This window comes from Chrysemys picta, chromosome 10 (assembly GCF_011386835.1).
Source record: "Chrysemys picta bellii isolate R12L10 chromosome 10, ASM1138683v2, whole genome shotgun sequence".
NCBI classification, from domain to species: domain Eukaryota; kingdom Metazoa; phylum Chordata; order Testudines; family Emydidae; genus Chrysemys; species Chrysemys picta.
The window spans coordinates 65239961-65252259 of NC_088800.1; the positions used below are offsets into that span (position 1 = coordinate 65239961).

A 12299-nucleotide genomic window follows, 5' to 3' on the forward strand; every position below is an offset into this window, starting at 1 on the left:
AGAAATAGTACTGTTAAAGCAAAACTGAAGAGCTATTGCAACTTCATTTCTGCACTGAAACGTCAGTGGCATCTTATAAACATTCCTTGGCAATATTGTTAATACATATTTAAGAAACTTAATGTTGCCCTGTGAAACTTGCCCATTTTCATCATGCAGAAAATACATTCTTCTATAGCAGTTTAGGGAAATGCATCCTTCCTGAATGATCAATTAGGTATCAAGGCTTAGATTTCAAGGGAGCATGTTGAAGGATACAGAAGGATCATGGTTATTGGAATGGAAATGGGACACATGTATCAGTATCTGCATTTCTAAATTTTACCTTTACCACCATTTGAAAACAGGCTGCAGAGGTTACAGATGAAGGTACCTTTAGGACCTTCTCGGTCTCATTTCACTTCCAATAGCCATGACTAACTCTGCTTACTTTTTTCTTTGCAGATTGTTCCTGAAGAAGTCTCATGGTTGAAATATATCTTTCTTTGTCAAGGCTCTCAAGCTGAGGGATTTTAGATGATTGAGATTTTTTTTAAAAAGTGAGATTAACATCCCAGTGCAGCACCTCTAAAATTCATCTGCAGATAAAGTGCTTAAAAACTTGTATTGATTATTTTTATTCTCCATTGATGTGACTTGGTGTAGGTCATCTTTTTCTGTTTTCAGCATGCATTCTTTCTGAATCTGCTTTCATGTTTTCTTGTGTGAGATGATAGCCACATCAGATACTATTTCTTTTCTCTCATTAGTCAATGTAGCATTGTGTTAATTTCCCGAACTAATCATTCTGAAAGAGTGCTGTACTTCTAGTTCAGGCCCTCCAAGGAGAAAAATGTTTTGTAGAGGGATACATTTTCATTACAAAATAGTTGGCAAATTTTGATTAATATTTTGTCCCAGATAACTTAATATAAACCTTCTACTGGTGGTCACAATTTGGCAAAACATGTATTGATCTAACACTCAGTTCATGAGAAAATGTTTGTTTTTTTCCCTCTTACTGGTTATTGTGTGACTTGCTTTGAAAAGTGAATGTTGGTAGCAAAAAGTACATAACTATGTGATGGGTAAATCAAATTTTTTACTATGTAAAAAGCTCACATTTTGGAGCATGCTCTCATCTGAGCTCACCTCGCTTATCTCCTACTCACTGAAGAATTATGCTCCAATGTATGTCATTTGTATGGACCCAACTTTGCTTATTTATAAACATTAACGCGGTCTTCCGTTCACGTCAAACAAATTGAGGCACATTAAGCACTTTCGGTGTGTGCATTCTATGATTGCATGTTTGTAGAAAGCTCAACGTAATGAAGCTGAGCAAGCTGCCGGAGTGAAATAAATCATTACTTATGAGTATTTCCAATGGCAAGAAACTGGAATTTGTTAATCTTCGAATAAAGACTTTAACACTGAAGAATTACTTCATATTTTTGTCTGATTGCAAAGAAGGTATATTTCTGGTAGGTTTAACTATTTTAGAGACAAGGTGGGTGAGGTAATGTCTTTTATTGGACCAACTTCTATTGGTGTGTGAGAGAGAGAGAGCTGTCTCTCACCAACAGAAGTTGGTCCAATACAATATATTACTGCATCCACCTTGTTTCTAATATCCTGGAACTGACACAGCTACAACACTGCACAGGTTTAACTATTGATGTTTTTGTGAACTATTAAGCTTTTGTCTGAAAACATGGCATATATTTTTGCTTTGTCTTCCTCCATGACACACAAAAGAACAGGCCAAAGTGGGAGTGCACTGCATCAGAAAAAATGTGCTGCATGTTTTTCAAGATATTTCCTGCATCTATTATGGGAAATATGTCTAGGACTATAAAACTGCAGGCGTATAGGGAGATACTTCATTTTAATGAGAAGTTGAGGCCTTCTTTAGTGTGCTTTAATTTCTGTTTGGATTTGTTTTTTCATCCATTTTTTAATTTATTTAACTTAGTGGCCTAATGTCTGCCTAATTCTACTCATACTGATAACGTAAAGCAGGGGTAGGCAACCTATGGCACACGTGCCGAAGGGGGCACGTGAGCTGATTTTCAGTGGCACTCACACTGCCCGGGTCCTGGCCACCGGTCCGGGGGGCTCTGCATTTTAATTTAATTTTAAATGAAGCTTCTTAAACATTTAAAAAAACGTATTTACTTTGCATACAACAATAGTTTAGTTATATATTATAGACTTATAGAAAGAGATCTTCTAAAATGTTAAAATGTATTACTGGCATGTGAAACCTTAAATCAGAGTGAATAAATGAAGACTCGGCACACCACTTCTGAAAGGTTGCCGACCCCTGACATAAAGTATCTGACATGCAAGGAACATGATGAATGTGGGAAGTATCCTGGAAAAATTGCCATAAAAAAAGAGCAATGTTCACAGAACAGCAGTTCCTGCCAAATAACAGTCTAAGTCCTTTAGAATATTTCAGTTTTGTGGTCATCCCAGTGCAGAGAGATTATGAAACTTTCTTTCTGAATGACAGTATTGAAGAGCACACTAATAGTTACAAGTGCCTTTTATGGGAACTAATTGAGCAGTCACAATGATTATGATATGATGAGGTTCATTACATGGCTCAGAGACATAGCAGGCTTACACCGAGGTTTTCAGACACTGAAGAGCCACAACCCCAGTTCAGCTAACTTTGGTAAATGTAATTAACAAAACACAATTATTGTTTTTGTATTTTTCCTGTCATTGCCGTGTACCATTGATATGTATGCTAACCAGAAGCTTCCTCTTTCTTGTTCATCTCCTGCTGCCTGATTGATTAAATGCTACAATCAGTGGATTGTAGCATCAAAGTTACTTTGTATTGTGTGAAGGATTCAGATGATAGGATAATTAGAAATGAACCAAGCCGTGTTGGAAGAAAACCAGTGAACTCTACAATTTACAGGTCAAATTCGGACAGGTGGTACTGAGGGTTGTGGTGGGTTGTTGTTGTTTTTTTTTTTTAAAAAGGTGCTTATTGATGCTCACTTAAACTTTTCTCATCTATGTGATCTTGTACAGATACAGATACTTTGTGGGAGTTCATAGCCAATAAAAGGAAGAAATTTGAGGTCCAACATTAATTTGAGATTAGGAGAAAGCTCCGAAGTCCTAGATGGTCTCTGGCAGGGTATCCTCTTCCTGTTGGCAGCCTGAGGTACTGAACAGACTCTTTTGCCACATTCAGCGTATGCCTCTTTGCTAACAAAACAGATTTCCCGTTGCTGGTTCTGCAAGACACTCTTAAGTTTACTAAGACAGGTAGCTTGTGTGGTTTAAAAAGAAACTAGTTTGGACAAAGCAAGTTATATAATAATGGATGCAGACAACCTCGGATAAATACAAGCACTCAGTTTCACCACTGAGAATCTAAATCCATGTTCTCTAAAGTAAAGCTTGGATTTTTTTCTCTAGACTTCAATATGTTTGTTGATAGAACTCTATCTGTGCAAGAAACCCTTGTTGGCTTACAGAAATGTATGCACTTAAAATTAATGAGAATAAAATGTTATGCTAAAAATGTAAGCATAGATGTAAAAACAGCTGCAACAGACTACTCATTGGTAAAACTGAGGAATTCCAAATCAAGAACAGTGGATGGGATTTCACTTTAACATAGCTGTTGATAGACAATTGAGTTAAGCAAAAGCAAATTTATATGTAATATTTTAATGGTTAGAGAATGAGAGTGGGGGATAGGAGTCCTGGTTTCTATTCCCAGCTCTGTTGCAGATGTTGTCCATGACTTTCTGGAAGCAAGTCTGTTCCCATCATCTTTAAAATGGGCATAAAACTTTCTTACTTCACAGGGGCAATTTGGACATGAATGTGCATAAAGCTTTTTGAGATCCTTGGCTGAAAGTTGCTATAGAAGCATAGATTACATGAAAGTCAGCACAGCAGTACAGTTTTAGGTCTTATTAGATTTAATAGGCAATTAGTGTAAAGTTCTAAGGTCTAATTGCTTGTCCTTAAATTCTTAATTATGAAAGCTGGAATTGATGGGGTTTTCATCTAAAACTTCTCAGGGAGTCACAGCAATGATTAAGTGAGGAGGTCAAAAATTCAAAATTCAATTTATGAACAGTTCATTGTAGAAGTTTTGTGATGTTCAGGGCTGAAGGACTAAGTATCCAAGATAAGCGGAGGCCTCTTCAACTCTTGCAAATAGTGGTATAGTAGTTCCCTTAAGCCTCCCAGCCCCATCAGTAGAAGTTTGGTTTTTCATCCCTGTTTGTATTCCTTTCCCTTAAGCTAAATCCACGCCCTCCCTCTCAACTCTTTAATTTATGTAGTTTGTTAAAAATAAACAGCTTCAGATGTACTTAATTTCAGCTCAAGTTTCTAAACTACTTTAATTTGGAAGATACTAATCAGCCCATATGAGAGACTGTACACACACACCCTTCTCTGGAAAGAGACACTAAAGTCATACTCATTGACTCTCCTAAAAATGGATTTTTATCCACCCTGGTAGACAGCACGGATTAGTCAAGTAAAGACACGCCTGAAGGTAATGGGTATGCTCCCGATCACGTACCTTACGTGTCTCTACACATCCAAGCCATGCCTCCCCATGTACGCTGCTATTGTTTGCAGTGTAGTGTCTTGCAGCCTCTCTGCTGCTGGAGTCCTTCCTTGCCATAATGAAAGGCTGAGAAAACGGGGAAAGTCTCCACCCGCTCCCACTTCTGGAGCCTTTCCGCTGCCTCCTTCCTCTGGAGCCTTTCAGTGACGCATGTAGCAACACACCACTGTGTGGAAGCGGCTTGCATTTCACTGACATGTGGCAGTGTGCCGTGTACATGAAGCTACCAGTGGCATGTAGATGTAGGCCTATGGTGCCAATATGTGGTTACTAAAACTTAATGGGACTTAAGCTGCCAAAACCTCAGAGAAATGCTCTTTTGGCACAATGCCATTTGCACGAGATAAGTTGATCTTTGTAAGCAATAAATGCAATTATAAAAGTCAGGTACAAGTTCTCTCGATTTCAGGCACGTAGGTTCAAAACTGAGTCTATGGATTTATTGCTTGGAGTTAGTCCAAAAGATATAAATAACTTATACCTAAAAGAAACAGTCTGTGTTAATTATTTTGAAGACAAATTGCTAGTACGCTACTGGGACTAGAAGAAGAGCAGCAAGTTTGGTAATCAAACTATTGTTGAGGGTTTAATAGACCTGTCTAGCTGGTCTTTTTTTTCAATACTTGATTGAGTTTCAGATGGTCTGCAGTATTTGTCCAGATCTGTCACTGGAAGTTTGATATTTCTCAAAGAATTCTGAGTCTGCCCATTGCTGCTAAGTCCATAATGAGTTTACCATGCTCTTTTGACTACACATTTCACAGTGTAATATTGCATAATTTGCTTGCTGTAGTATTTTTGCCTGTTAATGTTTGGGGAAACCAGAGAATATATTTAACATTGGTTATTTTGGATTCAGCTTTAACAGTCCTGTCACTGAGCAATGTGTATGCTATGACGTGTCTTGTTAATTTTGCAGAGAGACTGCCTTAAAATTCCTTGAGGGCACATGTACTGGCTTTAACATGAAGGTTTGGAAAGGGGTAATCAAGGAACCTAAATCTAATGGTAGCCAAAGAAATGATGCTTAGACACGGGGAATCTGAAACAATGCAATCAGTAAGATATTATACCATATTCTTAACACAAACAGATTTACATGAAATCATTCTGTTATAGAGATTACAAAATGACAAATGTAAATATCCTGGGACCAACACGGCTACAACACAGCAAACAACAAATCTAAAAGCATATAGGATCTACTTTTTCAGTACATTAGTGCCATAGAGATTCCATGTTTGTAGTGTCTCAATGATTGCCAGATCCGATTTGTTCATTTGACAAGTCATTGTTTTTTCTCAGTCCTGCAATTTTACCTTTTCTTTTCTGCAGATATATCTTCAGCACAGCTTAACTGGGTCTGGTTTGCTGGTGTTGAGTGAGAGATCCCAAGTAGCTTTTCAGATCCAGGATATATCTGCAAAGCTGCCCTTTGAGGTGGAGTAGAAATCCCTTCTTAAGCCTAGCAATATTGATCTGACCACTGAGATACCAAAATATAAACCCTTCTAGTGACACTTCCAATCACTTTTCAGAGTTGAATAGGGTGACCAGATGCCCCAAATATCAGGACTGTAGGCTCCTATTACCCCTCACTCCCTGTCCCGACTTTTTACGTTTGCAGTCTGGTCACCCTACAGTTGAACTACTTTTTAAAGGAGTTCTTACGATTTCAAACTACAGAGGGCTTTGCTACCAAAAAAGAAAAGTCAATATCTCTCTCCCCAGAAATTTGTCTTTTCTGTCATGAAACTTCTAGGCTTCCCATCTAAAAAAGGATTTAGCAGAGCATTCTCCTTCCATTTGACTTTTCATCATAAATTAATTGTAATCACATAATTAGCAGGCATCACATAATTTTCCCCACCACTAACCCAAAATCTGAAAGAAAAATGAAAGCCCTATCCTTATTCCTTAGTGATTTGGGAAAACTGAATATGCATAAAAATATATGTATATGTTCTGCATTGCATTTCCTGGTCCCGACATTATTAATCTCTTCTCTGGTTCTTGTTTTAAAAGCACTCTACTATTACTGGAAACATGTAGTGTAATTGTTCCCATTTCCTTCCAGGAATTTGAGATAAGTTTTCATTTCATACTTTTCCAGAAATGTTTGTTTTGGTTATGGTCTGTCCTCAGAATCATGACTTATGGGAAGGAAAGGCATTTTTTGAAATGTTGTCTTGTACATATGAACAGCTTTGACAGCTGAGAGGAGATATTTTGAAAGTAGCTGAGAACTTGTGGATGGACAAAAATTGAATATAATCTTGGTCCATGCCCTTTTAAAGTATTAAGAATCTCCTTTGATGCGCTGTTACTCCTGCCCTTTGTCATTCATAGTGTGATCATGGCTATCTGTAGCTAATGGGGACTAATTAATTACTGCTTAACTAGCCAAAAAATCATAAATGGTTCTCTCTAATAGATGTGACAAATAATAATCCTAGTGAGGAAAGTGCAGTGTATTGCCAGACACCCGCATCTGACATTATGGCGTACACAGCTCAGTTTATCTAATAGCACAGGTTATGACACTGTTGCAACAAACAGGCCTTTTTCTGAGAGATGTAGAGCATCCGCAAAAAAAAATTAAGTCAACAGTGTCAGCATCCATTGGAGCAGACTTCAGATTTGGGAGTCAGGAGGTCTTAGCTTCCTTCAGAATGGAGTATCTTCAGTTATATAATTCAAAGGCAAGAGCGGTATTTTTCTAGAGTGGATACATTTTAGGCAAGTAAAAAATTATTAAACTTGGTTCACTTCTGTATGGCAATAAAATACTAACGAGCTAGACCATATTAAAAGTTAAGGAGGAAAAAGGTTAATCAAACTGGTTAACACAATACAAGAAAAGAGAAGTTGTATTTTAATCTGGATATAAACTGTTTGAAATAGGATGCAATTTACAGTGATCTGATTCAGCCAAAGAATTATAGATCATGCTGGCAGCAGCATTTATAGTTAAAGTTGCAGAACACTTTCCATTATAAGACTCTGTTTTCAGTTGCTTATAACTTTGACAGATTTTACCCTTTTGAGCTGAAATTCCTGAGCCAGGTGTTTATCTCTGACGTTTTTTTATATTTTAACCAAAAAGAGTTCAATTTTTTCCAAGAATTAAATTAGGAAATGTTTGGCCAATGGTTTAAAAAATAAAAAATTAAAAAAAAAAAAAAAAAAAAGTCTTAACTTCTGAGAAGTTCTAGTATCACCATGCTTTGATGCAGGGACTTGAAATTTGGCATAGAAGTTGCTCTAGTATTAGAGGTGCTGGTCCCAGTGAATAACCACCTACATTTGTAGGCCTCTGAAAATCACTATTTGCACATTTTCAGTAGAAGTTTATTAGAGTTTGGCCGCAAAATTCTCCAACATTCCTTCTCCATTGAGTAGGACTTTTCCTGTAGTTACTCCTCCCATCTGTCACTGTGGCACTGGACACCAGACCTGATCAGGGACACGTTCTTCTGTGTTCTCAATTCTCCCACTTCTGACACCTAAACCTCATGGACGAGAAGGAGAAAGTACCTGACTCTAGTGCAAGGGACTGACTAGCGAGGGGAGGGGTACAGTGTGTGGGGTGGGGAGGGGAGAATGGGACTGAGCGGGGAAGGTTTGTAACTGCTAGAGAATATTCTCCTCGGGCCTTGGAATGGAATATAGGATTCCCGGGTCCCGACATTCCTCTGTTGCCAGCAAATATTTGTTAATCCCACTGTCAAAATGTCTCCTACCCTTTTGTTGTCTGGAGGATCCTTGTCTTATTTGTTTCATAATTTGGAAGGTATGTAGTGAATGAGGGTTGGGATTGCAGGAAGAGAAGGAATGGTCTCATAGTTAAGACTGTTGAATGGCACCCCGGAGAACTGGATTCTGCCCTGCCCCAGAGTTTGTATGCAAATAACTTACAATGGCTCCACACGAAAAAAAATAGTTTTGTATTCCTCATGTTCCAACTTGAGATCTAGGGCCTGATCTGTAAAACTACTGAGCTCACACAAGTGCAAGTGAAGTCAATAAGTGTTTGCTCCGAGTATGTATAAAGTGCTATAAAATGCTGAGTACTCTGAAAAATCAGGCCCTAGGCTTCTTAAATTGATCATCCAAATTTAGCATATACTTTTGGCAGCTTTGGCTTTAATCTCTCTCTGCCTCAGTTCCCCATCTTTAGAATACCTTTTTCTGCCACAGGTATATTGTGAAGACAAATTCATTAGTGTTTGTGAAGCACGCATAAAATTCATTAGTGTTTGTGAAGCACTCATAAAATATCCAGGAGGAAAATAATTCTTTATTCAGTGCAAGATTTGAAGGGTGTGCGGTAAATAAGGTGTGAGACTACATACTGATAAGAATAAAAAGATGTAATAAATATCTGAATCCCTTTGCATTGACATGAACATTAATACTCTACCATCCGTTTCCTTCCAAATACATAAATGGCCAAAGCAGTTATGAGTGGATCCTTATCCACACCCTGAGTATCTAGAAAGCTGCAGCCTGGGGGTATGAAGGTACAAACTAAGAGCATAGTCCTGCAAAACCCTCGTTGTCTCACTGAAGTCAGTGGGGCTATTTCTGTGACGTAGGCCTGGTTTACAAACAGAATTTTTACCAGTATAACTATTTGGGTTAGGGGTGTGATTTTGTTTTTACCAAAATAGTTAATCCACTTCAGTTCCTAAAACAGATGCAGTTCTACTGGTATGAAGATGCATTATACTGGTATAGCTTATTCCCGTCCTTGTTGAAGCATAGTGAACACTTGCAGGAGGAGCAAAATAATAAGAAAAGTTAAGTTTACAAAAAATTAAATATAAGCAAGTTAGAGGTAAGGAGAAGCAACGTGAACTTTAATTTGTAAAGCTGACAGGACAGAAGGCAGTCAGTGATATGGAGCAACAGGCTGACTACTTTTGCCACATGTTCTTTTTAATAGCCTGGTTGAGAAGCAGCTGCCAGTTCTGTTTAATGTTCACCTTTCAACATCCACAGATCAGCACCTAATTTCTCTGCTCAGGGAGGAGCCTGCAGTTATTGCAGCATAGTGTAGAGGTTCCATTGTTGAAGCTCTCTGGAAAAGGTTACACACTGCCTACTCATACTACACCCAATTCTAACCTATATCAGGCCCACTCTTCAAAGAGCAAAAAAAAGTCTTGTAAAAGTGAGCGAGAAAGTGAATTTTCCTGTGTCTTGCTCGTTATCGGGGATTGACTGAAATGAAAAAATGGAACTGAAACTTTTGTGATTGCTCAGAAATGATTGTGCTTTGCCTGTGTGGTCTCAAGGCCATTGATTGTTCCCTGTTTCCCAGCATAACTGGTCTTCCAGAATGTGAAGCATGTACCAGAAACCTAATATGCATTTACTTTTGAAAAAAATAAACTTCAGTGGGCATGAATGCTACAGAACTCCTTCAGATTTGAAGTAGTTCAGTTTGTGGTTCCCTTCACATAAACCATCAGGCGCCATTGTGTGCAGCCTCAGTTTGTTAATTCATCTAAAAGATTGTGGAAGATCAATCAGTTTGGTTTTTGAAACAAACATAAATAAATCGTTGTGTTTTACAGTATAGATAGCTGCTTTCTACACTGTTTTTTTTCCCCCCTCTAAAGTAGGTCTATTCTACTATGGTTATGTGTACATTTTTAAAACAGATTTTGATGTGAGACTTAATGAACATTGACTTAAAATACCAGAAAATCCTGATATGTCACTGTAATTCTTCCACCGTGGATAGGTGTATGGTCTTAACGAGATGGACAGAATAATGTGCAGACATTGAGCTATATGAGGATATAGACACATTTCATAATCTTTAATCTAGGAATGAAGCTGCAGCACCATGGGCTTCAGCGCCAGCTAGCCACCCGAGAAAGTGTCCACAGTTCCACCTCTCCAGCTTCATTGCTATTTGGTACCTGGCTAGGTTGGGTATATCTACAAGAGAGGCAGTTACAACCCATGGTTGCAAAGTAGTCATATCCTTAGAGAATCCACAACCCTAATATATATGACTAGCCTCTAACTAAAAGGAGTGCACCTTACCTTAGACCTTTTGTTCCTCCTCTGGCGCTGAAACATTTGGCAGTCCAGTTCCTAACTGTGATACTTCTTCCCCAGTGATGCCAGTGAATTCAGTATCTCCTGTCAATGTCTTCTCACAGTTCTTTTTTGGCCTTACTTGCTTTATCTTTCCTCCCTTGGGTACCCAGTTTAATGATTGCTTGTCATGTCTCCCATCTTCCATATGGTGTATGTGTCTCAACCTCCTAAGCCTTCTTTCTTTGATATTGTGTAACATGTTGTGACCTGTCAGCTCCCTTACTCTCCCTTTTGTTGTTTTTTTTCCATACATTTATAATATATTCCTCAGCCATCTGTGATGAGCAGCCTCCAGTCTCTCTTTGTTAGCCACTGTCATTGTCCAACTCTCTGCTCTGTGTAGTAGTGGGTTCAGTATTATCGCATGGTATAATCTGACCTTTTGTTTGATGTGGAGACTTCCGTTTGACCAGATGATGTTCATCTTTCCAAAAGTGTTGTTTCCTAATCTTCTATGAGTACCTTCAGATGTTGTCATGCTCTCCAGATGATAGAACTCTTCTACCTGTCCAATCTCTTTTCTGTCCAGTTTCCTTCATAATGATCATTTTCTTTGCATTTACTTTCAGTCCAATTTTTGCTGCTGCCCTCTAATACAAGGGCAGTCATTCAGTTCCACATCGTACTTAGTAGAGCAGTGATGTTCGCAAAGTCAAGGTTGTGTAACTCATATCTGCTAAACCATTTTACATAGTCCAGAATACTTTTTGTTGCCTGCTTCATCACCCAATCAATTGCTAATGCAAAGAGGATTGATAACACACACCTGTGTCTAACTTCAGTAACAATATTGAACTATTCACCCAGGCCTGTATCTGACTTTACAGCATATCTACTTCATCATGTAAACTCCTTATCATGTTGATCAGCTTGCTGGTCTCCCTTAGCTTCTAGTCTCTCTGAGAACACTAGCCCACGCTTTCTTGAAGTTGATTAAGACTGGCTTTTGCCAAGCAATATATTTTTTGGTGATCTGTCTAAGGGTATGTCTACACTACGAAATTAGGTCGAATTTATAGAAGTCGGTTTTTAGGAAGCAATTTTATACAGTTGATTGTGTGTCCCCACTGAGCGCATTAAGTCGACAGAATGTGTCCACAGTACCGTGGCTAAGCGTCAACTTTCAGAGCATTGCACTGTGGGTAGCTATCCCACAGTTCCCGCAGTCTCCGCTGCCCATTGGAATTCTGGGTTGAGCTCCCAATGCCTGATGGGGCAAAAACATTGTCACGGGTGGTTTGGGGTACATGTCATCACAAACCGGAAAGAATTAGTAGGGGAAGCAAAAGTGGATGGGAACCTGGGAGGCAGTGACCATGAGATGGTCGAGTTCAGGATCCTGACACAAGGAAGAAAGGAGAGCAGCAGAATACAGACCCTGGACTTCAGAAAAGCAGACTTTGACTTCCTCAGGGAACTGATGGGCAGGATCCCCTGGGAGAATAACGTGAGGGGGAAAGGAGTCCAGGAGAGCTGGCTGTATTTTAAAGAATCCTTATTGAGGTTGCAGGAACAAACCATCCCGATGTGTAGAAAGAATAGTAAATATGGCAGGTGACTAGCTTGGCTTAACAGTGAAATCCTT

At 38.8% G+C, this 12299-nt stretch overlaps 1 protein-coding gene across 22 annotated transcripts in view; it reads left to right on the forward strand.

Annotated features, from left to right (window-relative positions):
- The window catches only part of CLEC16A (C-type lectin domain containing 16A), a 183080-nt gene that overhangs the window by 141462 nt on the left and 29319 nt on the right, over window positions 1-12299 (forward strand). Inside the window, exon 22 of one of the 22 annotated variants that reach the window (XM_065558835.1) lies at window positions 445-587. The exons of the other annotated variants lie outside the window; for them this stretch is intronic. Within the exon in view, the coding sequence (XP_065414907.1) occupies window positions 445-455 (11 nt within the window). The 3' untranslated portion in view covers window positions 456-587. Of the gene's footprint in view, window positions 1-444; window positions 588-12299 lie in introns of those variants that run through there. 22 annotated transcript variants of the gene reach the window in all.